We start from the raw sequence: 26,962 nt of genomic DNA, 5'->3' as shown, positions 1-26,962 counted from the left end.
AACTAGCCCATGCCTGTTTTTAAAAAATGGTTAAAGGTCAACACTTTTTTTTTTAATCTCTAAAGCACAGAACGTAGATCGCAGACACCTAAGCGCCCAGTTCCTATGCATCACAATACATTCTTTAAAAAAAATTAACTTAAAAGGAACAAGCATAAACCTTCAAAATACGCAGAACGTAAAACATATTTCAGTATACTTTGGCAAACAAAGGTTTACCCATATTATTAAATCATCACCGACTACAAAAGTATCGTAGACCGCAATGAAAGAAAACGATTAAATCCGTAAGTTTCTCAGATGATAGGAGTAAAAGTAACTTTACAGAAAAAGCAACCAAACTAACCTCCGAAAAGATCAACTTCAGTAGTGACAGCAGCTAGAGTAGCAGAAGTGCCAGAGGGCGCAGATGTCTCACTGGAGGTGGCACTTGAGACAGGCTCTGGTGCAAACGGATCAGAGAGCTGGGCCTCAGAGAGAACAGTAGCAGAAGGTGCAGAAAGGGTGTCTGTGTGCAACCAGAGATGAAGACCAGAGGGTATTGAGAGAGGGTTGAGTGAAAACACTAGGCTTGAACTATACACTTAAGATGCAACGCAAATGGACAAACAACAAAATCACTACACATACAAAAAAAAAAAAAAAAAACAACGACAACTTAAAACATCACTCACCTGCCCCCAAAAGATCTGCGGTAGTGTGCATTAGGTAAGCAATGTAAATAAACAAAAGTTAAATAACCTTCTATTCTTCGTATTAGATTTTATTTACACAAGTAGGAAAGTTGTACAATGAACAATTTGAAAAATCAGCTTTAATCAGGTGTTCACAATTTTATATCAACTGTAGTCCCACGAAAGACTAATTTTTGGACAGTGTGCAGTGTATCGCCACCAGGTTGGACATCAAACAACAGAAGTTTCTTTGATTTCAATAAAGAAGAAAATTATTATATATTTACACGTTCTTATATATATAAAAAAAAAAATCTAGCATTGTGGGCAAATTATTTTTTAGGCCTTTGTATTCCAGGTTCCTGGGTGGGGGGTGATTTTAAACTCCAAACACTGAATAGCAACTGAAGGAGTGAGCCTCTGCAATTTAACAAGGTAATCCGCTGAGACGGGGCAATTCAAGCCTCACTTCCAAATCTGAACTGCACTGGGGTATATCCTGGGCAGAGTACAGCAAATACTGCTTCTAGATGTGGATGATAACACAAGATAGTGTCGGTCTTATTAATGAGCAGTCACGCAACATTCCAACTGGAGGCATGTTTTGTGATTGACTAGAAATTGCAGGTCTGCCACTATCTGAAAAACAGTGTTTTAAATAAAGCAATTATGGGGGGCGTGGCCGGAGGTCACGCAAGATGGCCGCTGCTCTTTAGAGCTCTGTGAGGCTTTAGCACTTCCAGGAAGGAATGAGATGTTTTCACATCAAAATGATTCATTTCTTCTGCATTTTTTAGCACTGGAGCTCTGCCGCTACATAAATATGCCTTTATCTTACAGAGACATCGAGTTTTGAAGTCATTTCAGAGACTTCATGTGAGGGCCTGAGGTAATTATTTATCTGCATCATTTGCGTTTCACTCCATAAGCCTCTGCACAAACCTAAACTTTCACAGAGATGTTTCTATTTGACTTTTAACTGCTTGCCTGGATGTCATTCTACAAATCTAATTTCCTCTGCAATGGAATATTTATTACCTTCTGACAGCCAGCTGCACTTTTGACCTCTCTCTTCAAACACATTTAGGGAGGTTTTCAACTTTCAGTATTCACTGGCAGCTCTTGTTGTCAAGGAGCTCTTTCAAATTTGCTCTTCATAACATGGTAAATGCTTTCCTTTGATGGAGGGGATTTTTCCTTTTCAGAAGGTTCCCTTAAAACTATTCACCAATTGTTTGACTATGTGCAGTAAAGTGCTTTGCTCTTGTGGTATTCTGTCATGCCTGTTATGAGAGAATAATTTAGGATTTTCTATTTAAATATTTTTTATTATATTTTGCTCTGTTGTTGTAAACTTCTTGCAGCAGCTTCTCATCGTAATATAATTTCTTCATCACTTCACATTGCTGGCTTCCTATTACCAAATTGCTGCTGGCTTTTATGTGGAGACCACATAATTCTCAGAGCAGCCAGTCCTCCTCTTACTCCAGGTCTAATAATCCTCTTCGAGTGGTGTGCACACATATAACTAAATCTTCTCTACCATCAGCTTTAACAATGGATAGTGCTACAGACTTTTTAAAGGATAGCGCCTCTTCATCTCATGCTGCTGGCGCAATTGCGAAAAAAACACCTAACACCTCCTCCGTCAAGCGCCCAAAAAAAAAGACCTTGAATCTCCCTCCAAATCACCTACACATCTTACCCTAGATGATGTCATAGAGGAATTGCATGCATTAAAGCCCTCCGTGATGAACACTAATGCCTCTTTGCAACTTATTGAGGAGCAATGGTCCCAACATGAACACTTCTCTCCTGCTACAGCTGCACGTAGCAAACAGTTTTTGGACTTACGTCCACAACTCAAATCCTTGAATATTCGTAATGGTCTTCTTCACACATGCCTCTTCAAAATTACATTCAAGGACAAATCTTACTCGTTTGAGGAACCTTCAGCACTACAAACTTTTATTAACCAACACAAAACAGAAGCAATGGAACTAGGAGCATCTGCAATTACTTGAAGATATAATTTAATTTGTATTTAATGTCCATTCTTTTTTTTTTTCTGGACAGTTTAATAGTAATGGTTATGTTTAGTATTCATATCCATAGTTTTCCTTCTCTGCATCTTCTTATTTTTTTTAGATAGTGTTCTTTGTGCAATCCTCATGTTCCTTTCCCAACCGTATCAATTTCTCACCATCCAAATTGTTCTACACGTTCCACTGGTAAGTTTTGATTTTTATTGTTCTTCATGTCACACTTCTTTACTGTAGTTATTACGTTTTTTGTCTCCTGAATGCTACATTTTTCGTTTGTATGTTTTTTTTTCTTCCATGAAACTCTCCTTCATATGTTTTAATATCACTTTTCTTGTGCCGAAGCCACTCTTGCCTGTCTTTTCAGGTTCTAAGCTATCCCTCTACCTTTCGGGGTATTCACTTTCTATCTTGTCTTCTTTAGCTTTCGTGGACTTTGTCCCTGTATTGCCACATCGATGTATATACAACTTCTGGAGGACATGTTCCTCCTTTTCTTTTTCTTTACTATCTTGTTTCTTTACCATTTCTTTGCTATTGCAAAATTGATATGCCTAGTTTTTTCCTTGTTACAGCAGATGTTTATTAATACTTCTTGTTATGCAACTTGGAATGTTAAGGGGCTTAAACACCCCATTAAAAGTCAGCGTGTCTTATCTCACCTAGCTCGTTTGAAATGCCACATTGCTTTGTTGCAAGAGACTCACCTCAACGACTCTGAGGCAATTAAGATTAAAAAACAATGGGTGGGGGACATTTTCTACTCCCCTTCTACCACAAACAAAAATGGGGTAATTATACTCTGTCATAAATCTCTCAAACCTACCATAATTTCACAGCATCAAGATACAGAAGGTTGCTGGGTACTTGTTACATTTACAATTGACAATATTTCTCTTACTATCCTAAATATATACGGCCCCACACATCCAGATCCACATTTTTGGAAGAATCTTTCACATATCGTCTCTGAACATTCCTCAAACAATTTACTAATAGGTGGTGACTGCAACCAAATTCTCGATCAATTTTTGGACAGACGTTCCACGTCACGTTTCATTCCACATGCCTCCCACAAAGCTTTTAAAAACTTTATTTTACAGCATTCTCTCTCTGATTCCTGGAGAATATGCAATCGACCTCTTGGAATACTCTTTATTCTCCTACCCACCATTCCCATTCTTGGCTTGATTATATCTTTCTGAGTAAAGGTTTATTGCAACATATGGTCAACTCTGAAATCGGTGCTATTTTGATCTCAGATCACGCACCTGTGATTACTGACCTTGATCTTTTTCTTAATGGTTCTAAAACATCTTCATGGAGGTTTAATAACTCTCTACTTTCAGATGCTACTTTTATCGCTTCCTACAGTAAGTTTATAGAAGAATACTTCCACATCAACGATAGTGAGCAACTATCATTTCATTCTGTGTGGGATACATTCAAAGCAGCCTCTAGGGGTTTCATCATAAGTTACGCTCACTAAAAAAAAACAAAAGTCTGCTCAACAATAATCGACTTCCATCCTTGAAAATATAAAGTCCCTAGAACATGGATACTATACTCCCAAAACTAGTAAATCACATCTTGAAGCACTAGTCTCAGCTAAAATTGAGTTTAACCAATATACCACTGAGCAAGCATGCGGCACCCTCCTGAAAATAAATGCCAGATATTATGGTGGTAACAAAGTTGGTTCTCTTCTAGCTCGATATTTGAAACACAGAAAAGAAAAAACAACTATTAAATCTATCACAGATAACAATGGTGTTAAACACTTTAAAGATATAGCATTGTGTTTCACTTCTTACTATAAGGACTTGTACACTCCAGAACACATGCCAACAGTTGAATCTCTCAACCAATATTTCTCTAATCTCAAACCAAGAGACCCATTGCAGATTGACATCTCATCTTTTGACCAACCTCTACAATTTACCAAACTATATACAGCTTTACAATCTCTCCCCAAGGGTAAGGCTCCAGGTCCAGATAGCTTCACAGTAGAAATCTTTATTCAGTTTGCTAAGTCTCTCCTCCCCAAACTCTTTCAATTACTTAATCACTTTATAATGTCAGGTTCTGCATCTGGCTCATTTACGGAGGCCATGATTTGTCTTATTCCCAAAAAAGATCGGAATGCGACTGACTGTTAAAATTATAGACCCATATCTTTAATTAATACTGATTGTAAACTCTATGCCAAAGTTTTAGCTCTCCGTTTACTCCCATATATACCTGACCTTATTGATTCTCATCAATCTGGTTTTAGCCCTAATAGAAATGTAGCTGATAATTCCCATACGTTTTTTAAATATTATTAAAGAGGCATCTAAACTTAAGATTCCTCTGGCAGCTTTATCATTGGATGCGGAAAAGGCCTTTGATAGGGTCTACTGGGGTTTCATGTTGAAGGCATTGGAATGGCATGGACTAGGTACTAAATTCCGACATTTTATATTCCTTACCATGTTCCTCGGTTATAACAAATGGTATCCAATCTCCTTTTTTCCCTCTTAAAAGGGGTACTCGTCAGGGATGCCCATTAACTCCTTTACTATTTATTTTGGCTCTCAAACCTTTTCTATACCAATTAAAAACGACGGAACAATTTACTGGGTTTCAGATTAATAATGCACACATCAAATTTATGGCATATGCTGACGATATTCTTTTGTTCATGTCTCACCCTGACACTTTTCTTTCTGCATTCCTGCATGAGCTCAACTTATATTCTGATGTATCTGGCTATAAACTTAATATAGACAAAACAGTGGTCTTACCACGTAATGCTCATTGCACTGGCTCTGTATTCCTTGATGCAGGATTATCTTGGAATTCTAAAAAAATTGGGGGACCTTTTGCTTTCTATTGCAATCTCTATTACTTCTAACTGGAAATCTTCGGAGAACATTACTCTCAGACAGTGGTGGAATTCTGTTTGTTATCATCAATCATCATAGACTTGACAGCTACAAGCTTAATTCAACAGGAACTTTCTTCAAACTGCTATGGTTGCCATTAAGTAACTATCTCTCACTCACTGCGAAGGAAATGTTTTTTTCTCCTCCTATAAAAAAAATGCCAATATATTTCCTGTTTTTCTTCTTATATATACTTATCTCATCTTACATTCGCTGTAACTAATGTCTATAACCTCTGTCTCCACATGGCCATCACTTAATTCCCTTTTCTATCCCTATAGCTCTTCTCCCTCTCCCTTTCTCTTTCTTTATTCAAACTTGGAGTCTTTGATACTATATTGCTGTATATGCCTAATGCATTTACATGTTTAATATGCATTTATAAGTACAATATTCTTTAGCATATATATTCACAACTGCATATCTCCGTCCTGGCAATGTTAAGTTAATGTTCTTGCATTTGACTCAATAAAAAACATCTTTAAAAAAATAAATAAAAAATAAAGCAGTTATTAAAATAATAGTTTTAAACCAATTCCTACATGTGTTTTAAAATTGTTTTGGATTGTTTTGATGACGAATGTATGGAACTGGGATCATAAATGGAATCACATCTTTCCTGGTACTTGACACTCAAAGCATTGAGTTTAGACCCAGGTCTGTGGTCAGAAATGTGGGCCAGAACAGAGCCAAATGTCAAATATGTATGAACCCCTACATTCTGCATTACCATACATCCCTGCAATAGGTCAGTTTCAAGGGTCTGTAACTAGATTGCTCACGGCTTATTATCATGTCTTCTTTTTTACAGTCACTGCATTCTAGAATGAGTCCTTATACCAGAGACAGATAATCTCTACTCAAACCAAAAGGCAAGAAAGGAGGAAAAGCTATGTGATGCCACAAATTCAGATAGATTATTTTTATTCCATATCTGCACTCTCCCTTTGGCCTAAATAAAGCCAAGCTCACAGAGGAGTCCTATTTTGTACAATCTCCATCCATGGCAGGGGTGAGTGATAGTGTGTGAGAGTGTGCGACAGTGTGAGTGAGAGAAAGGGTGTGTATATATTTTCTCTCGCTCTCTCTTAAATAACCAACCGGCAGTTGCTAGTAGGTACTTATATCTATGATCCAGTCTACATAAGAAAAGCATTTTTTTATTGGCTTTTAACTTTGGTGCTGTTTGCTGAATCTTCCGAAAAGCTTCCTAAAAAAGTGCACTATTTTGTCTTGCTCCGCATGGAAAGTTTTGGGGTGATAGTTCATGTGCTTTTCCTTTGTTATTTCCCATAGAGATTTTCGACAACTTCAGCCTGAATGGCTGAATGGAATGACACCAAATCCAGCGGAAAGCTAGACCTTGGTCCAGAAAGATCTTGAGTGTCTTCTCCTGGCTTTTCCTTCATTTTCACTGTTTTTCCTTGGTGTTTCCGCAGTTTTTTGTGTGCCTTCTCCTCTTTTTTTCCCTTGTTTTCTATGCTTTCTCCTTGCTTTTTCCCCTGTTTTTTGTATGATGTGCGCTTGCTTTTCCCTCGTTTTCACTACTTTCTCCTTGCCTTTTTCCTTGTTTAATGCGTGCCTTCTCCTTGCTTTTCCATAGCCTTCACTGCTTTCTCCATTTTTGAGTGCCTTCTCCTTGCTTTTCTGTTGTGGTGTGGGGTTGGATGCATGCAGGGGTTGACTACGGCCAACCATTTGGTTGTACGTGGTGAGGGGCTGGAAGTTGGATGCATGTTGGTGGTTGGCCACAGGCCAGACCCTTCAGCCAACCCCCCTGCTACGTAAAAAAAAAAAAAAAACGCATTGAAATTCACTACAAAAAAAACAAAACAACCGTTACAGAGGTTGTTGTAGTTAGGAATTATCATTTACAAAAGCTTGGAAATTCACTAAAACAACCGAAGGTTACAGGGACGTTCTAGTAAGGGTTAGTATTTACATGCACACCACCATAGGAATTCAGCTATTATTATAGTTAGAGTTATTTCAAGTGACTATAACTCGTGCCCTAATGTAAATAACTGATACCCTTGGCACTCACTGCTTATTATCCCACATATTACATCAGTAATATGTCTATGACATAATTGATAATATAATTGCAGCATTTGCAGTAAATTATTGATCTGAAAACTACATGGGCAAGAGTTATAGTTACTTGAAATAACTACTTGCATTTCTATGGTTTGTGTGTGTATAAAGTGTGTGTGTGTGTATATATATATATATATATATATATATATATATATATATATGGAAAATGTCACCTACCCAGTGTACATCAGTTCGTGGCATGTAGTGCTGCAGATTCACATGCTATGCATATCTCTTCCGACATCTAGTGTTGGGCTTGGAGTGTTACAAGTTGTTTTTCTGCAAAGAAGTCTTTTCGGAATCACAGGAATGAGTGACTCCTCCTCTCGGTTACAGTGCGCATGGGCATCGACTCCATAGTTAGATTGCTTTCCCGCAAAGGGCAAAGGAAGGAGTGATAGAGTATAAGAATATAAAGAGATGCCCATGCAAATGTAAATGTATATACATATGTATAAATGTTAAACTTAAACGACTACAGGCTTCCGGGGAGGAGGGAGGGTGCATGTGAATCTTCAGCACTACATGCCGCGAACAGATGTACACTGGGTAAGTGACATTTTCCGTTCCATGGCATGTGTAGCTGAAGAGATACACATGCTATGCATAGACTACAAAGCAGTTAGTCCTCCCATAAAATAGCAGTGGCTAGCCTGTAGGAGTTGAACTTGTTTGAAACAGTGTTCTGAATACAGCCTGGCCTACAGTAGCCTGTTGCTGTGAGAAAACATAAACACAATAGTGTTTTGTAAATGTATGAGGAGTTGACCATGTGGCAGCTTTACATACATCAGCCATTGGTATGTTTCCTAAAAATGCCATTGATGCACCTTTCTTTCTCATAGAATGTGCTCTAGGACTGACTAAACGTTTTCTCTTTGCTTTGATGTAGCATGTTTGGATGCATCTAACAATCCATCTTGCTAAGCCTTGTTTAGATATAGGATTACCTTTATGTGAATGTTGAAAAGCAACAAAAAGTTGTTTTGTTTTTCTAAAATCTTTAATTCTGTCAATGTGGTACATAAGAGCTCTTTTGAGATCTAAGGTATAGAGAGTTCTTTCTGCCGCAGAGTCTGGCTGTGGAAACAAGACTGGCAATTCCACTGTTTGGTTGATGTGAAAAGGAGATACTACTTTTGATCAGAAATTTTGGATTTGTCCTAAGTACAACTTTATGTTTGTGTACTTGGAAGAAAGGTTCTTCAAGGGTGGATGCCTGTATTTCACTAACTCTTCGTAAAGAAGTGATAGCTACAAGGATGGCAATTTTCCATGTTAAAAATTGAATTTGACAAGAGTGCATGGGTTCAAAAGGTGGGCCCATAAGTCTGGTAAGTATGATATTTAAATTCCAGGAAGGAACAGGTGGTGTTTTGGGTGGAATAATGCGTTTTAATCATTCCATGAAGGCTTTAATAACAGGAACTCTGAACAGAGAAGTGTGTGTTGAATATTTTGTAAATAAGCAGATATTGCAGTTAGGTGGACTTTCATGGACGAGAAAGCTAAATTTGATTACTGCAAATGAAATAAATAACATAGAATATCTTGTAAAGATGTTGTAAGCGGTTCAGTGTTTTTAGATTGACAGTAATAGACAAATCTTTTCCACTTGTTTGCGTAACATTGTCTAGTAGTAGGTTTACATGCTTGTTTAATTACTTCCATACATTCTGAAGGAAGCTTTAGGTAACCAAATTCTAAGACTTAAGGAGCCAAATCCCCAGACAGAGCACTGGGGTTTGGGTGCCTTATTTGACCTTGGTTCTATTTCTGTATTAACAAGTCTGGTCTGTATGTAAGTTTGGAATGAGGTACCTCAGACACATCTAGGAGTGTTGTGTACCAATGCTGATGTGCCCACATTGGGGCTATGAGTATCATGGTGAGTGACGTTTGACGTAGTTTGCTGACCAGAAAGGGAAGGAGTGGGAGAGGGGGAAAAAGCATGAGCAAATATCCATGACCAATTGAGCCGTAGAGCATTGCCCTTGGATAGGGGATGTGGGTATCTGGATGCAAAGTTTTGGCATTTTGCGTTTTCGCTTGTTGCGAATAGGTCTATTTCTGGTGTCCCCCACTTTTGAAGTACTTGGGGGTGAATCTCCCATTTGTGAGTTTGTTGGTGATTCCTGCTTAGGAGATCTGCCAGCTGATTGTCTAGCCCTAGAATGTATTGTGCTAACAGATAAATGTGATTGTGAACTGACCATTTCCATATTGTTTGGGCTAGTAGGGACAGTTGAGATGAATGTGTCCCACCCGGTTTGTTGAGGTAATACATGGTTGGCATGTTGTCTGTTTTAATTAGAACAGTCTTCTGTTTGAGAAGCGGTTGAAACACTTTTAGGGCAAGAAATACAGCTAATAATTCTAGATAGTTTATGTGAAACTGTTTGTTTGGCATCCCATTCCCCTTGAATGGTATGATTGTTGAGATGAGCTCCCCAAACTATTATGGATGCGTCTGTTGTGATTATTAACTGAGGCGCAGGGTCTTGAAATGACCACCCCTTCATTAGATTGCTGAGGTTCCACCACTGAAGGGACAAATGTGTTTGCCGGTCTACCAACACTAGATCTTGAAGTGGACTGTGTGCCTTAGACCATTGTTGTGAGAGGCACTGTTGTAAAGGCCTCATGTTAAGTCTTGCATGCGGAACTATAGCTATGCAAGATGCCATCATCCCTAGAATTTTCATGATGAATCTTACAGTATATTGTTGATTTGGATGTATTTGTAGTATGAGATTTTTGAAAGCCGGTATCCTTTGTGTATTAGGATATGCTAGGGCTTTCTGAGTATTTAGAAATGCACCTAGGTAACGTTGTATTTGTGTTGGTTGAAGTGATTTTAGGTAATTGAGAGTGAACCGTAGTGTATGTAGGGTTTGTATCACATATTGAGTGTGTTCTTGGCATTGTGTAAAATTGCTTGATTTTATTAGCCAATCGTCTAGATATGGAAAGACGTGAATGTGCTGTCTTCTTAAGTAAGCTGCTACTACTGCTAGACACTTTGTGAACACTCTTGGAGCTGTTGTTATGCCGAACGGCAGAACTTTGAATTGGTGATGCTTTCCTGCTATGACGAATCTGAGGTATTTTCTGTGAACTGGGTGGATGGGTATGTGGAATGACATCCTGCAGAGTTAACATGGGAAAATGTTCCGACAGGATATATAGATTGAGAGGCCTGAGGTCCTAGATGGGCTTGAGGGTGCCATCTTTTTTGGGAATGAGGAAGTATAGTGAATATACTCCTGTTCCCTGTTGAGAATGTGGAACCAATTCTATTGATTGTTTCAGTAGTAGAGATTGTACCTCTTCTTGCAGCAGAACATTGTGTTCTGGGGACAATTTGTGGTGACGTGGTGGTATGTTTGGAGGGGTGGAGATTAATTATAGGCAACAGCCATTGTGGATACTTGATAATACCCAATTGTCTGTGGTGATATTTTGCCAAGGAGAGTGGAATTGCTGTAGTCTTCTCCCCACAGGAGATGTGTCGAGTGGAAGGGTGAGAAGGAAGTCACTGCTTAAATGGTGTAGTGCATTGTTTTGAGGCTTGGAATTTGCCTCTGTTCCTGAAATACTGTCCTCTGTAGGACCCTCTAAATCCCCCTCTTTGATATTGAGTTCATTCTCCCTGCTTGGTCTGGGAGGTGGATGCGTCAGAGGATTGTGGCTTAAATCCTCCTCTAAATTGTGGTGTGCGAAAGGAGCCTCTATATGGTGTGGTATATAATGCCACCATTGCCTTAGCAGTGTCCGAGTCTTTTCTCAGTTTCTCTATAGTGGTGTCTACTTCAGGGCCAAATAGATGTTTCTTATCAGAAGGCATGTTATTTACTGCCTGTTGTGGTTCTGGTAATTAGAAGGCAGCGCAGCAATGCATGCCTTCTAATTGTAATGGCAGTGTTGGCGCTTCGTGCAGCTGTATCAGCAGCATCGAGGGCAGACCTTATTTGATTTTTACTTATAGCCTGTCCCTCTTCTACCACTTGTTGCGCCCCTTTCTGATGCTCTTTTGGGAGGTGCTGTATAATTTCTTGCATCTCATCCCAATGGGCTCTATCATATCTAGCCAGCAGTGCCTGAGAATTGGCAATTCTCCATTGGTTAGTTGCTTGTGTGGCTATTCTTTTGCAACAGCATCACATTTTCTGCTGTCCTTATCAGGAGGAGGAGTGTCTCCTGATGACTGGATGTTAGCTCTTTTTCTGGCTGTGCTAACTACCACTGAGTCTGGAGGAACCGGATGTCTTATATAGTCTGGGTCTGTAGGGGCAGGTTTACATTTTTTGTCAATTCTAGGGGTAATGACTCTAGCTTTGACAGGTTCACAAAATGTGTTCAGCATGTTAAACAATTCCAGGCAACATTGGGAGACACTGGTATCTGGATTGAGTGGAAGACAAAGTGTTGAATAGAAAATCTTCCAGGGGTTCAGAATGCATGCGCACCCCATGATAAGCCGCTGCCCTAGAGACTACCTGAGTGTGGGCAGTAGTGTCTTCTGGTGGTGAAGGTTTTGAGGGGTAGAGTTCAGGATCGTTATCTGGAATGGGATCAGGGTCATAGAGATCCCATGGGTCCACTATATCTCCATGCGAGTATAATGAGTGTGTCGGAGAAGGCAGTGGTGGTGGACTATTGTGAGGTGAAAAAACGTTGTGGCGAGTGAGGAGGAAAAGTAGGGAGAGGTGCTGGTTTCTCCTTTTGTTTCTGCACTTTTGCAGGTGGTTGAGCAGAATGTAACTCCTCTTGAAAGGCCAGCTTTCTTTTAGTCTTTAAAGGAGGTGCAGTGAGGATTCGACCAGTCTCCTTATGTATATGGATTCTTGATTGTCTTTCATCCATAACCTCCAATATTGGCTCAATTTCAGTCTCTTCTTCGGAAGCTTTGTGAGATTCTTGCACGGGCCTTGAGATTTGCTTTGGTTTTCTTGAAAGTCCTTGTTCCTCTGTATATGAAGATTTTTTCGGCTCAGAAGTTTGGATCTTTTTCGGTCCCAAAAAAGAAGTCGGTTGTTTCGGCTCTGAAGCAGAGTGTCGAATTTTCGACTACGAAGAGTGAGGACTTTTGCTGGAGTCCGAGGTGAAAGTTTTAACCAACTTGCTCGACTCTGAAGTAGACGGAGGAGTGGCCTTTTTTGGGGCCGATCCAGAAGGGTCAGATGTACTCACATGCTGGCCAGCTGTGATGGGTCTATCAGCTTCCGATTCTTGTTCGGAGTCGGTGTCTCGGATGGAGACTGCTGTCTGCATCTGCTCTTCCTCCATGACGTTGAGATGTTCAGTGCTCTTGGACGCCATTTCTAATCTTCGGGCCCTGCGATTTCTTAAGGTCTTCTTCGATCGAAATGATCAACAGGCTTCACAGTCTTCTTCTCAATCTTCCGGAGAAAGGCACAAATTACAAACCAGGTGTTGGTCTGTATATGGGTACTTTGCCTGGCACCGAGGGCAGAATCGAAATGGAGTCCGATTCATCAGGATTTCCACGTGGTAGGCCTAAGTCAGGTGCACACAACCCAAAGGGCGAAATTTAGATTCTGGCGGTACTACAGATTCAATGCTAGATGGACACGCGATCGAAACAATACCAACGAATAACTAGGCTTTCTAAAGTTTTCCCATTCGAAATCTCGATGCAAGAGGAAACATGTCCGATGCCGACAGCGGAAAGAAAATCTAACTATGGAGTTGATGCCCATGCGCACTGTAACCAAGAGGAGGAGTCACTCGATCCCGTGACTCCGAAAAGACTTCTTAGAAGAAAAACAACTTGTAACACTCCGAGCCCAACACTAGATGTCAGAAGAGTTATACATAGCATGTGTATCTGCAGCTACACATGCCATCGAACATTTTTATATATATATATATATATATATATATATATATATATATATATATATATATATAAAAAAAATATATGTATTTTTTTACTCACACAGATACACATACATAGACAGAAAGAAATAACCCAGTTTTCTGCAACAAACCCTTCCTCTCACACTGGGAGCAATAGTTTTGTGCAACAAACCCTTCCTCTCACACTGGGAGCAATTCAGTCTTGCTTCACCACGTTGTAGTAAATTCTCACAGGACGGACAATGCCTCTAATAACAGAACAGTGTGAAATTCTTTAAAAAGCCAAACTCTTGTGATGAAGAGGAGAAGGTACACAGTTTTTCAGAATCTTCAGGGAAAGATGGTCCAGACCCAGAAATGTAAAAAAAAAAAGAAAATCCAGGACCAGCAGCTGTCCGATATGCTGCGGCACACCATGGAAAATATTGGGTTCTTTTCTTGATGCGTTTTCTGCCCCAATAACAAACATCAATTCCCATCTGGCCAGCACCGGAAGCTCTGTTGGAGTTTTTTTTTTTTTTTTTTTAACAAACAGCCACCTTGAAAATGGATATGCAGGGAGGTGAAGATTTGTAGGTACTGCTCAGGGAGCAAAGAGGTGGAGGTATTATTAGGGAACAAGATGATGTAGCAGAAAGAGGAGTGATCAAGATAAATGGGGAAAGGGAATGTACTTCATCCAGTTTTTGATACAGAAGACATCTAACGATTTTGGACCAAAGCGATGTCAACAAATACCGTGTATATACTTTGTATATCATCCCTTCAAAATGGTTTCTTTCCTAGATCCCAGGCCCCTGATCCACCTGAAAGGATATTTGCATATATCCACTCAACCTATCCACATGAAATGAATGTGCTTTCTCCTTAAGGCAAATGCCCTATAGTTTGCTGTCATATTCGGCCGTCCATCGTCTTCAAGGTAGTTTACCAAAGTTGAAGAGATTTGCCTTACGTGTCTCTTGGGAGCCCCCCCCTATATTGAGCTTCTGTTTATTTGCTCTTTGACACCTCCAACCGTATAAGTCATTCTTTCTCTCTAATAGTAGGTGTACTTATGTTAATTGTGGTTGTAGGAAAGCAACCCTTTTAGCATGGTTAGTTCCCGCTTTTTGCCTAGCATCTGATGTAATTTTGACTGAAACTGCACTGGATTCCTGCTAACCAGGTCCCCAAAGCCAGATCTTTTTCCCCTAAAACTGCATTTCCCCAAATGGCAAAACCTTTGGATTCCTCTTTAAGTCCCTAATAAATGGTACTTCTGGTACCTAGGGCCTGGGATACTAAAGACGGTCCCTAAGGGCTGCTGCATGAATTGTGCCACCCTAAGGGACCCCTCATAAAAGCACATGGCAGGCTGCCATTGCAGGCTGCGTGTCTTGGTGCAGACAAAAGTAAAACCGCAACATGGAGCACAGTGTGTGTGTTATATACCCTAAAACTGCACGTAATATATGTAAGTTACCCCTCTTGCAGGCCTTACAGCCCTAAGGCAAGGTGCATTATATTACATATGAGGGCATATCTGCACAAGCAGACATGCCCCTGCTACGTATCTGTCGACTCTCATAGTAAGTGACCAGGAAGCCATTTTAAAAACGAGCTGGACACTGGTCACTATGAGTTCCACAGCTACATGATGGCTTCTCTGAAGCTAGGGATGTTTGGTATCAAACATCTCATATTAGTGAACCCACACTGATGCAAGTGATTGATTCACTAATACATGCACCCAGACAGCACCTTAGAGGTGCCTCCCAAAAATCTACCAGCTACTAGCTTTTTAACTGACTAGTCGTGACCAGTTTAGCCACCTTAGCCACGTTTTTGACCCACTAAGGGCTCTTGGGTTCCACAGACAAAAGCCTGCACTGGGTGGGGGCGTTGACACCTTCTCCAGGCAGGAGGGACATTTCAGGTCATGAAGCTTCAAAGGCCTAGCCGCCTTTGTAATGCAACCCAGGTCTCTCCAAGTGGTGGTGATGACCAATCCCCCCCCCCGCCCTTTGTCCTGACCCCGCTTTTGGCAGAAAGGCAGGAAAATTAGGGAGATTAGGGGGTGTGCCCAATTTATGGCAGTCACCCCCACCCAAGTATGTGAGCTGAAGTGGGCACCAGTTTCTAAATTCCTCAATCATAGTTTGGAAGGAATTAGACCACTGGGGTCAGGGTTATGCCAACTTCCCAACAGAAGTGGTAATAGAAAGGGTGCAGTCACCCTAATGATGGGCAGCCCATTGGCACTCCCTATAACATCCCTAAATTGAGCCTTTAGGTGGCACACCTGAACCCCAGAACTCATAACCTGATGACCTAAGTAAAGAACTAAGAAGAAGTACACCCGGAGAAGAGGAGAACAAGAAGCAGCTGACCTGGTACCAACACTGCCAGCCTCTCTTCGACGGACTCTGCACCGGAAGATGCCTCGTCCAGTAGCTGAACCATCAGAAACCTGGGAGGACTGCTTGCCTTTGAAGATGACAAGTCTTCCGTGACCAGCGGACCTGCTCTCCAACAATCTCTAAGGAAAGGACACTGCAGCACCAAGAACCTCAAAGACCGGACACCTGAAGACACAATTGCACACAAAGTCACCGACCCAAGTGGGAGTGGACTTCTGGTGCCAGCAAGGTTCCCCAGCTGCCCAGGGCCTGAAACCATCATGGTTTCACCCCTCCTAGACTTCCTGAAGTTGAATGTAGCCTCTGCAACCAGGCCCCCTCTCCATCAGCCTCTGAGATGAGACACCTGATACCAAAAGAAACCACTGCACCTGTCGCCGCTGGCCCGAGTTGAAGTGGACCCCTGGTGTGAAAAACATCCCCCAGCTATTCTGAGCTGAAGTCCACTGTGGCTTCACCTCTCCTGGACTTCATGATGAAGCCTGCAGCATCAGAACACAGAACACTCCCAACCGTGATTCGTCCTGGTCAAGGAAACCAGACGCCAAACAACACCCCTCATCCATCACACCCTGAGCCCTAGTAAAGAGGACCAAAGATACACCTATGTCCCTAAGCACATCACGTTTGCGACCTACCTGTTGGTTGGCCCCGACTGGCACCCCAGTCAGAGCCTGCAGCCTAAATCCCATGGGATCAATCCCCATTGAAATACATTGGTCACTCGACACCATACTACACCTCTGCACTCTGCTGCCCTAGTGCTGCCTGGAGTGACCTGTTGGTGTGGTCCGGAACCTTGCCTAGTACTCACTTTAAGTCTACACGATTGGTCCTGTGAGTAGTTGTAAAGTGCATGTTTGCTGAATGTGTTTTCCTTTAATAGGCTAACATTGAAGTGCTAGTGAAATTGCACTGTGTCGATTTTTGCAAGTGAAAAGTATTTATGCTTAAAAATGTACTTACCTTATAACGAAGTATTGGGGTTTAAAGTATATATAAAAAGAAGTGTTATTTTGTAAATTGGTCTCAGACTTATTCTTTCAGTGTGTGTCTCATTTAGTGCCTCTTTGATCACAACAAAGGCTTAGCACTACCCTCTGATAAGCCTAACTGCTCACCCACACTACTACAAAATAGAGCATTAGTCCTATCTACTTTTTCTTCTGCAAACTAATTGGGGATCCACTGGTCTCTCTACAGGGTGTACTTCTTAGTGCACCATATAGAGAGCCAGCATCCTGCATTGGTGGAACTGCGATGGGGTCTACCACTTAGCATCTGCTGATACCAATTGTTCAATAAGTGACTACATGAGTAAATACAAACATTGCCTTTAGATAATTTTTTTGAATTGGGTATTTTTTTTCCGAATTCCTAAACGTAACTGTTAGGGTCCTGGATAGCATAACAGTTAAAAATCTTAAAAGACTTACTTTAGTTAGGACTGTAAAATTTGTGTCCGGATTATGGCATAGCTCAAAAAGGTCCCAACTAAAGAACTATAATGAGTACCTCAGAGGGTGTGCATAAGTAGCTCATATTTACCCTTTACTTCCAGCTTTCCCATAAGCAGTTAAGAACCCTCTTCAAAGGGTACAAAATTAAAACAGGCTCAAACCTTACCACTGTAAAGCTCCAGGACCTGTTGGCACAGTATGATCAGACCCATCCTACTGATGGGGCCAATGACCCTAAGAATCACAGCAGATTAAGTAAGTTGGACCCTCCATACTTGAGAGAATCCTGCACCCCACACAACCTCAGATGCCTAGAGCACATCCCTCTAGTGAGGCTGGCTCAAAGCCCAGAGAAGAACTCTCTGAGGATGAGATTATTTAGAAGAGATTGGCTTGAAGAATTGCCCTGGAAGACAGGATACTGGCCATAAAAAAGGTAAAGAGCAGAAATGGGTTTAACACCCATGAAGGGTGGCAGCAATGTTATAACTAGGGACAGTGTAGGGCACTCTGACCCTAAAATACCCAAAGGGATTGTTCCCAAATATGAGGATGATGATGATGATATCACCAAGTGTTTCACAGCCTTTGACAGGGCCAGTGTTTCCTGAAAGCTTAGCAAACACTGGGGCTCTCTCCTTTGGGAAATGTTCTCAGGAAAATACAGGGATAGACTCTTGACACTGAATGCGGCAGATGTTCAGTCCTCTGACCTCAGAAGAACACCCCACTTGAGGGCTTTGGGCTTACTTCTGAAGAGTACAGAACTAACTTCAGGTAAACTCTAAAAAACTCAGTCAGCCCTGTAGTCTTTTCAGTACAGGTGGCTAGTTAGAAGGTAACAATGTGCATGATTATGAGGGGCTTTACAATGTATTGATGAATGAACATCTGTTGAGTAATTGTGTGCAGGAAAAGCTAAAGCAGTACCTGGTAGGCCTAGGTTCACTTTCTCCTCAAGAATTGGGCAAGAAGGTAGACCACTGGGTCAAACCAAGGGTGACCAAAACGTCCACTGGTGGGGGAGTACCACAAAAAGAAGGCCAAACAGTTCCCACGAGGAAAATAGGGTAACCAACAAAAAAAAAAGGAGTCTTCTAAAGGCCCCCAAAAACCTACACAGGAGGGTGGGTCACAAGTCTTTACCCAGCCCAAAGGCAGGTACAAGAGTAATAACTGGGATCATAGAAAGGCTTGGTGTCATACCTGCCAAACCAATGAACACCAAACTGGAGATCTTAACTGTCCTAACAAAAATAATGCTTGTAGTGCACCTGCAGTAATTGCATTGTTAAGTCTCCAGATGGGATTCCAAGTTGGCCCTGGCCATGTCAATGAGCCTACTGAGGCAACCTTAGTCTCAGAGGGTGGGATGGATGTAGCTGCCATGGCTGTCTGGCCCAAGAATCTGTAGAGATTCAGACAACAGCCTGATATACATGGGATTCAAGTTGAAGCACCAAGAGACACTGGTGCCAGTGTCACCATTGTGACTGAGCAACTTGTGTCCTCTGAACAGTATCTGACTGGTAAGACGTACAAAGTCCTTAATGCTGATAATCAGGCTAAGGTACATCCTTCGGCAATGGTATCCTTGGAATGGGAAGGGGTTACTGGCCGGAATAAGATGGTGATATCTCCCGCTATACATGTGCACTGTCTGCTAGGAAATGATCTGGGCTGAGGTAGAAATAAAAACACATGCAGCTATGCTGAGTATCCCTCAACGGATCTGAGTAAAAACAAGATCACAAAGCAAGGCTGAGGGTGAAAAAGTGGAGTTGGAGTCTGGAATGATGGTCCAGCCTACTAAAAGGAAAGACAAAAAGTCTGGGAAGGCAGCTTCCAACCAGACACCAGAACAGGTCCCCTCTTCTCAGGGATAAGACCTGACAGCCCCAAATGAATTGAACCTCAGCTCGGGACTTACGTGGCAGAGCTCCTAGGACCAGGGGGACGCTCTAGGGAGGATCTGCGTCAGGGACAGAGGACCTGTCCCACTCTTGAAGGCCTGAGAGCGCAAGCTGCTCGTCAGGAAAAGGGAGATATCAGTGGCTCCCACAGGACTGACTCCTATTCACTGAGGCCAGAGACCCCACACCTGGTACCACTAGGAGGGTGATAGTGCCTCAGCAGTTTAGAGAGTTTCTCCTCACTTTGACCCACGATATCCCCCTAGCTGGGCATCTTGGCCAGGCAAAAACACAAAGTAGGTTGGTAAACCATGTCCACTAGCCTAGTATGTCCAAAACGTTTTACCCACGGAGGGGAGCTTTAAAGGCCTTTACGCCTTTGTAATGCAACCCAGGTCTCTCCAGATGGTGGAGATGACCAGCCCCCCATCCTGACCCCAATTTTGGCAGCAGCAAAGATAGGAAGTTAGTTAAATTAGGAGGCGTGCCAACTTCATACCAGTCGAACAACTGAGGTGGACGAGCTGATGTGGAAACTACTTTTTAAATTACTCTACCTTGTTTGGAAGGAGTTAGGCCACTAAGGGTAGGGTTATGCCACTTCCAAGAGGAAGTGGTCATAAGAAGTGTGTAGTCAGCCTAAAGGTGGTTAGCCCATTGGCTACTGCCTGGCACTCCCAAGTAATGCCCCTAAATTGAGTATTTAGGTGGCACCCCTGAACACTAGAACTTAGATTTCGACAGCCTAAGAAGAGCCAGACAAAGAAGGGTTGCACCCACAGTTGCACCCACAGAAGAGGAAAAGAAAAAGCTGCTGTCCTGGAACAAGCCACTCCAGCCTGCCTGCTGACCTTGAAGGATCCTGCACTAGAAGCCAACTTGACTCAAGCCTCCCGTGGGAACTGGACTTGCCCTGCAACATTAAACTCCAAAAAACAAAACAAAACAAAAAAAGACTCTGCAGCTGGTGGACCCCAGAAACCCAATACCAGAAGGGACCACTGCATCCAACGTCCACGACCTGAGGTGAAGCCAACTGACAGTGCCAACACCAGTCCCCAGCTGCCAAAAGAACAAGTCCAGTGTGGTCTCACCCATCTTTGACTCTCCTGAGACGCCTGCAGTCTCTGCACGCAGGCCCCCTCTCCCACATGCTTGTGGAGAAAGAATATCTGACAGCTCCAGCAATCATTGCACCAGTGACCTCTGACCCCAGCTGTGGTGTGTTACGGGGGCCAATGACATCACCTTGCTCCTAAGAGCTTAAGTAAACCCTGGGTCCACCCCTACTGGACTCCACAGTGATGCCTGTAGCCTCAACACACAGGACCCCCTGAAGGTGAGTGCTTCTGGACATAAAAACTCAATGCCTAAAGATACCACCTGCATCTCTCACCCCTGGGCACAGGAGAAGAGGGCCAGATGTGCACCTACGTCCCTGAGCACCCCAAGTCCATTACCTACCTGCTTGTTGTCCCCTACTGGCTTCCCAGCCAGAGCCTGCTACCTGTTTGTCATGGGGTGAAACTCCCATAGGAAACCTTTGAGCATCCAATCCTACACTGCACCTCTGCATGCGGCTGCCCTAGTGACGCCCAGTGTGACCCATTAGTGTGGTTCTGATCAGTGCCTAGTACGTTCTTTAACTGCCCGAGATTGGCTTTGTAAGTCGTTGTTAACCATGTGTTTGCTGAATATTGTTTTTCCTCCATAGGATAACATTGGGAGAACTCTGAAAATTGTGCTATGTATATTTTTGAAGTTCTTGGGTTCAAAACATATATAAAAAAGAATTATTTTTCTAAATTTGTCTTGGGTTTATCCATTGAGTATGTGTCTCATTTATTACCTCTGTGACTACAACAAATGCTTAGCACTACCCTCTGATAAACTCTCACCGACGCTACCACAAAATAGAGCATTAATCATATCTAATTCTGTCTTTGCAATACCAACTGGGTATCCACTGGACTCTCTGCACAGTGTACTTCATTTAATTGCACTATAAAGAGAGCCAGCTTCATACAAAGTACCACTCTCTTCAATAAGTAGTACTATTCCCTGGGGAAGGTGCAATCAATATTCTATTATTGTTTTATTGGCACTGAATGATAAAAGCCAACCTCTAACTAATTAGTTTCATGAACAATACAAAATGGTACTTTGTCACGTTTTGTGGGCACTTTGCCTGTTACTGCTTTGGATTTGTAGCCTGTATAGGAGGTCTACGCCTGACTACTAGAGCCCCAATCTTGGTCCTTTCCACCTGTTATACATACGGTCTGGGTTGTCTATATACATTCACTAGTTTCAGCAATACCTCATATTTGATGTGCATTAAAATATTTGTATGCTTGAGTGTGGTGTTTATTCCATTAACGCTGCCTATGTGGATCCCGGAAGTGTTGATAGACCCATTCTAACGAGCTCTCCTATGCATGGTAACTCCCCATTGAACCATAATGAAGGTTCTTGATAACTTAAGGGAGGGTCTGCCATTTACAACAGTGCCTGTCCCCAAAAACATCCTGCTGGGGGACTGCAGCCATTTTTACATATTTGCGCTTTGACAGGTCTTGTAATGAACATCTACAACACTTCCCGAGAGTGGATCTTTGGAACAGCCCAGTTTACTACATGGGGAGACAACAATACCTAGAGCAAATTCCCTCTAGGTATTGTTGTTCAGGTTGCTTTTTGAGTTTAGCCATACCACATTTCCATTGTCTTTGATTACTGTCGGATTTTCAAGAGGATCTACAACCATTTACCCATGTAAACAGTCTCATTCATTTAGGTTTTGGAACGCTACATATCGTTCTAAGTTGTATGCACCACCATTCTATGAAAAGTTAGTGAATGTCTCACAACCTTAACTATGTAGGAATTATTTGTCTGATAGTCTCCATCCAGAATACTACACAGGCACTGTCAGAATCTGTCCTGCATATCCTACACCTTTAGGTCTGTGTTACAAAAGCAAGTTATTAATATAGCAAAGTATTAATAAAGAAAACAAATAAAACATTTCTTGGTTCATCTGGAACAATCACCTAATTAAAAGAACACAAAATATCTGCAAAGCACATATGCTGTGAAAAAACAATCTTACTGGAATCCCACATTAATTCAGAAAGGTAAAAAAAAAAATTTTTTTAGGCTTAAATTACTTAATATTCCACTATTGCAATCTGAGGGTGCATGATGTTAAGCAGACAAGAAACGAACACTAGCTCTGAGACCTAGATGAGGAGAGAATCAAACATTTGTCTACTTTGTACTATGTTCTGAATTTCCTGAACCATGGAGGAAATACCTCAAACTAGTTTTTTTTTCTAATGGGACAAGATCTGATAAATCGGTTTTTAATAATATTTTAGGCAGATTAATAGAAAACTGTGTTGTATAACTGTTAATATTGAAACATTTTAAGTAGTGGAATAAACAATAATTCAAATTCATTCAAATTATCGCATGAAGGAGAGCAGTTCTCTTGCAAAGAGTGCCATATCTGTTTGGTGACCAGGGCACAAGATCTTGATTGCTACTATATACTTAATCAGACTGAATGCTACAATGCTCTATGACCAAATTCTTGTGCAGCTAGTAGGCCTCATCTTTACACAGCACCTCTTTCTATTTACCCTATCTGACAATTTTCCAACTTTTTCCAACTGACCAGAGAAAGCTTGAAGATTGCCACGGACTGAGAAGTCCTTCTTATAAACCAAATCCAGCAAAAGACACAGGGAAAATGAGTGCACTGCACTGCCCCGACCCGACCTTCTACTGCAACAGAGGAGGTGCTGGAGTGTGTTGTCAAGCTTAGGCGAATTAAGGCTTGGTCTCTCTCTCTTTGTATGACTCTTTCATGAAGGGCATTTCACAAAATCAATTATTAAAATTACTAAGACATTCAGTGTCACTTATTGAGTATCCAAATATTTTGCTACATTACTGTACAAGTTCAACTCCATGCCACACCTAAAACCACTCCGTTACTGAGCAATTATATTTAAATGCTGATGAAAAGGCAGAGCAAATGGCCGCTTAGCGCGTGACGAGATAACAAAATAGGCGAGCATTTGTGCAGAAATAACATGCACAATAGCATTGATAAATATTCTAGCCTTAGATATACTGGAAGATATAAATACCACATGAGAAGACAGATTCATTTGATCGAAATGAAAAACACATTGAATAAAATAATGTTTAAATCATTCACTCTAAAACACACAACATATTACTCAAATTTTTACCTCCCCATGAACTTGTCCCTGCAGAAGAAACTGGAGCAGACTGTACAGATGATGTAAAATCTGGCTGCAGATCAAGAAGATCATTGGATGGTCTACTGGCACTGCACACAAAAACACTTTATTTTAAATTTGATCATAAAATAAACTTACTGCAAGCACTTTGAATGTTTTCATGACTTCAAATAACTTTGTACCAGAAAAAAAACACATTAGAAGGTATTAGCCTTGCTTTTCCTTACTCTCTCTATTTTCTCTGGAAAGTGGCAATAGGCTGTGTTTTTGTAATAATATTTTAAGGTCTGGCATTTCCTCATTTGTACAACGCAACCATAACACCACCTGAATATTTTTTCATTGCTTCCCATCACTTGCCCAGTTGTCTGTGGTATTATACTCCACTTCTGAATATGTACTGAATGTTGATTTATGAAAATATTATAAAACTACTAAAATACAGACTATCACATATGTTAATTTGGGCAAACGTATTCCCATTATTTGACAACATAAATACAATTTAAGGTGAATAGTCAGATTTTGTCCTACACCAACTGCACTGCCATTATACCAGCTATCTTACTGGTATATACTCTTAGCTGTTAAGAAAGATAATCTATGGAGACAATAGTTACATAATCAATCTGGTAAACAGCAAATATCAAAATGGTTTTTCATCATCGACCGCAAAAAAACACAAATAAATTAACACTGTCAAATCAAGTAAGGTAAATGTTCGTCAAATCATTCAATTGAAGAGTTCAAATATCAATGTACAAAAAAAAAAGTTGCCTACTAGTGCCTATATAAATATTATATATATGGAAAATGTCAGTTACCCAGTGTACATCTGTTCATGGCATGTTCCGCTGCAGATTCACATGCTGTGCATAGGTCCTGCCATCTAGTGTTGGGCTCGGAGTGTTACAAGTTGTTTTTCTTCGAAGAAGTGTTTGAGTCACGGGATCGAGTGACTCCTCTTCTGCTCCACTGCGCATGAGCATCGACTCCATCTTAGATTGTTTTCTCGCAGAGGTAAGTGATAGAGTATAAAGGAAAGAGATGTCCATGCAAATGGAAGTGAAAAATATGTATACATATGTACAAATGTTTGTTGTAACTTAAACGGCTGCATGCTCCCGGGGAGGCGGGTGGGTGCATGTGAATCTGCAGCGTTACAAGCCACGAACAGATGTACACTGGGTAAGTGACATTTTCAGTTCGATCGCATGTGTAGCTGCAGATACACATGCTGTGCATAGAATACAAAGCAGTTTTCCTCCAATAAGCAGTGGTCAGCCTGTAGGAGTTGAAGTTGTATGAAATAGTGTTCTTAGTACAGCTTGTACTACTGTGGCTTGTTCTGCTGCTAACACATCTACACAGTAATTCTTGGTAAATGTATGGGGTGTTGACCAAGTGGCTGCTTTACAAATCTCGGTCATTGGTATATTTCCTAAAAAGGCCATTGTTGCACCTTTTCTTCTTGTGGAATGTGCTTTTGGTGTTACTAATAGCTATCTTTTGGCTTTTAGGCTTTTACTATCCATATAGTTAGTCCTTCTTTTGTGATTGGATTTCTAGTATGTGGTTTTTGGAATGCCACAAATAACTGTTTAGTTTTCCTAAATGATTTTGTTCTGTCAATGTAATACATTAAAGCTCTTTTAATGTCTAATGTATGCAGCGCTCTTTCTGCTACTGAGTCTGGCTGTGGGAAGAAGACCGGAAGTTCCACTGTTTGATTGATATGAAACGGTGAGATGACTTTAGGTAGGAATTTTGGGTTTGTGCGAAGTATTACTTTATGTTTGTGCATTTGTATAAAGGGTTGTTCAATAGTGAATGCTTGTATTTCACTAACTTCGTAATGAAGTGATTGCAACGAGGACTGCTACTTTCCACGTTAGATATTGAATCTGACATGAATGCATGGGTTCGAATGGTGGACCCGTGAGCCGTGTGAGTACAATATTGAGATTCCATGAAGGCACTGGAGGTGTTCTTGGTGGTATGATACGTTTTAGCCCTTCCATGAAGGCTTTGATAACAGGGACTCTAAATAGAGATGTGTGTGGTATACTTTGTAAATATGCTGAAATAGCTGTGAGATGTATTTTAATGGATGAAAAAGCTAAATTTGCTTTTTGCAGATGAAGCAAGTAACCTACAATATCTTTCATTGATGCGGAAAGAGGTGTAAATTGTTTGGATTGACAGTAAAAGACAAACCTTTTCCATTTATTTGCATAGCACTGCCTGGTAGTGGGTTTTCTTGCTTGTTTAATTACTTCCATACATTCTGGTGGAAGATGTAGATATCCAAACTCTAAGACTTCAGGAGCCAAATTGCTAGATTGAGTATTGCTGGATTTGGATGCCTGATTAGTTGTTTGTTTTGTGTCAACAGATCTGGTATGTTTGGCAGCTTGATGTGTGGTACTAGTGATCGGTCTAACAATGTTGTGTACCATGGTTGACATGCCCACGTTGGTGCTATAAGTATGAGTTTGAGTTTGTTTGACGCAGTTTGTTGACCAAAAATGGAATGAGCTGGAGAGGGGGCAAAACCTTAGGCAAATGTCCCTGACCAGTTGATCCATAGAGCATTGCCCTTGGATAGAGGGTGTGAGAATCTGGATGCGAAGTTTTGGCATTTTGCGTTTTCGCTGCTGACGAATAGATCTATGTCTGGTTTGCCCCATTGGTGACAGTATTTGTGAAGTACGTGGGGTGAATTTCCCACTTGTGTGTTTGTTGATGATCCTGGCTGAGAACATTTGCTAATTGATTGTGTATCCCTGGAATGTATTGTGCTACAGGGTGAATGTTGTGTATTGCCCAATGCCAAATCTTTTGTGCTAGAAGGCATAGTTGTGATGAGTGGGTCCCTCCTTGTTTGTTTAGGTAGTACATTGTAGTCATGTTGTATGTTTTTGAAAGAATGTGTTTGTGAACGAGAAAAGGTTGAAAGGCTTTGAGTGCTAGAAATACTGCTAGCAATTCTAAGTGGTTTATGTGAAGTTGTTTGGATTTATTGTCCCATTGTCCCTGAATGTTGTGATTGTTGAGGTGTGCTCCCCATCCAATCATTGATGCATCTGTTGTAAGTGTGGCTTGATGTACAGGGTCTTGAAATGGCCGCCCTTTGTTTAAATTTGTGGAATTCCACCACTGAAGCGAGATGTGTGTTTGGCGGTCTATCAACACTAGATCTTGAAGTTGACCATGTGCCTGTGATCATTGTTTTGCAAGGCACTGTTGTAAGGGCTGCATGTTTAGTCTTGCATTCTGGACAATGGCGA

At 41.2% G+C, this 26,962-nt stretch overlaps 1 protein-coding gene across 11 annotated transcripts in view; it reads right to left on the bottom strand.

Annotated features, from left to right (window-relative positions):
* The window catches only part of SNAP91 (synaptosome associated protein 91), a 639,351-nt gene that overhangs the window by 204,710 nt on the left and 407,679 nt on the right, over positions 1–26,962 (bottom strand). For 4 of the 11 annotated variants that reach the window (XM_069235597.1, XM_069235603.1, XM_069235600.1 and 1 more), the window contains 3 exons: positions 23,661–23,761; positions 675–689; positions 347–508 (listed from right to left, as the gene is read on the bottom strand). In XM_069235597.1, coding sequence (XP_069091698.1) covers positions 347–508; positions 675–689; positions 23,661–23,761 — 278 coding nt within the window. The remainder of the gene's footprint in view (positions 1–346; positions 509–674; positions 690–23,660; positions 23,762–26,962) is intronic. The other 7 variants (XM_069235602.1, XM_069235605.1, XM_069235606.1 and 4 more) reach the window with 2 other exon arrangements.

Source organism: Pleurodeles waltl, chromosome 5, assembly GCF_031143425.1.
Source record: "Pleurodeles waltl isolate 20211129_DDA chromosome 5, aPleWal1.hap1.20221129, whole genome shotgun sequence".
Taxonomy (NCBI): Eukaryota; Metazoa; Chordata; class Amphibia; order Caudata; family Salamandridae; genus Pleurodeles; species Pleurodeles waltl.
Note: the sequence above shows the minus strand (reverse complement) of the source record. Positions and strands in the feature narration are given on the sequence as shown.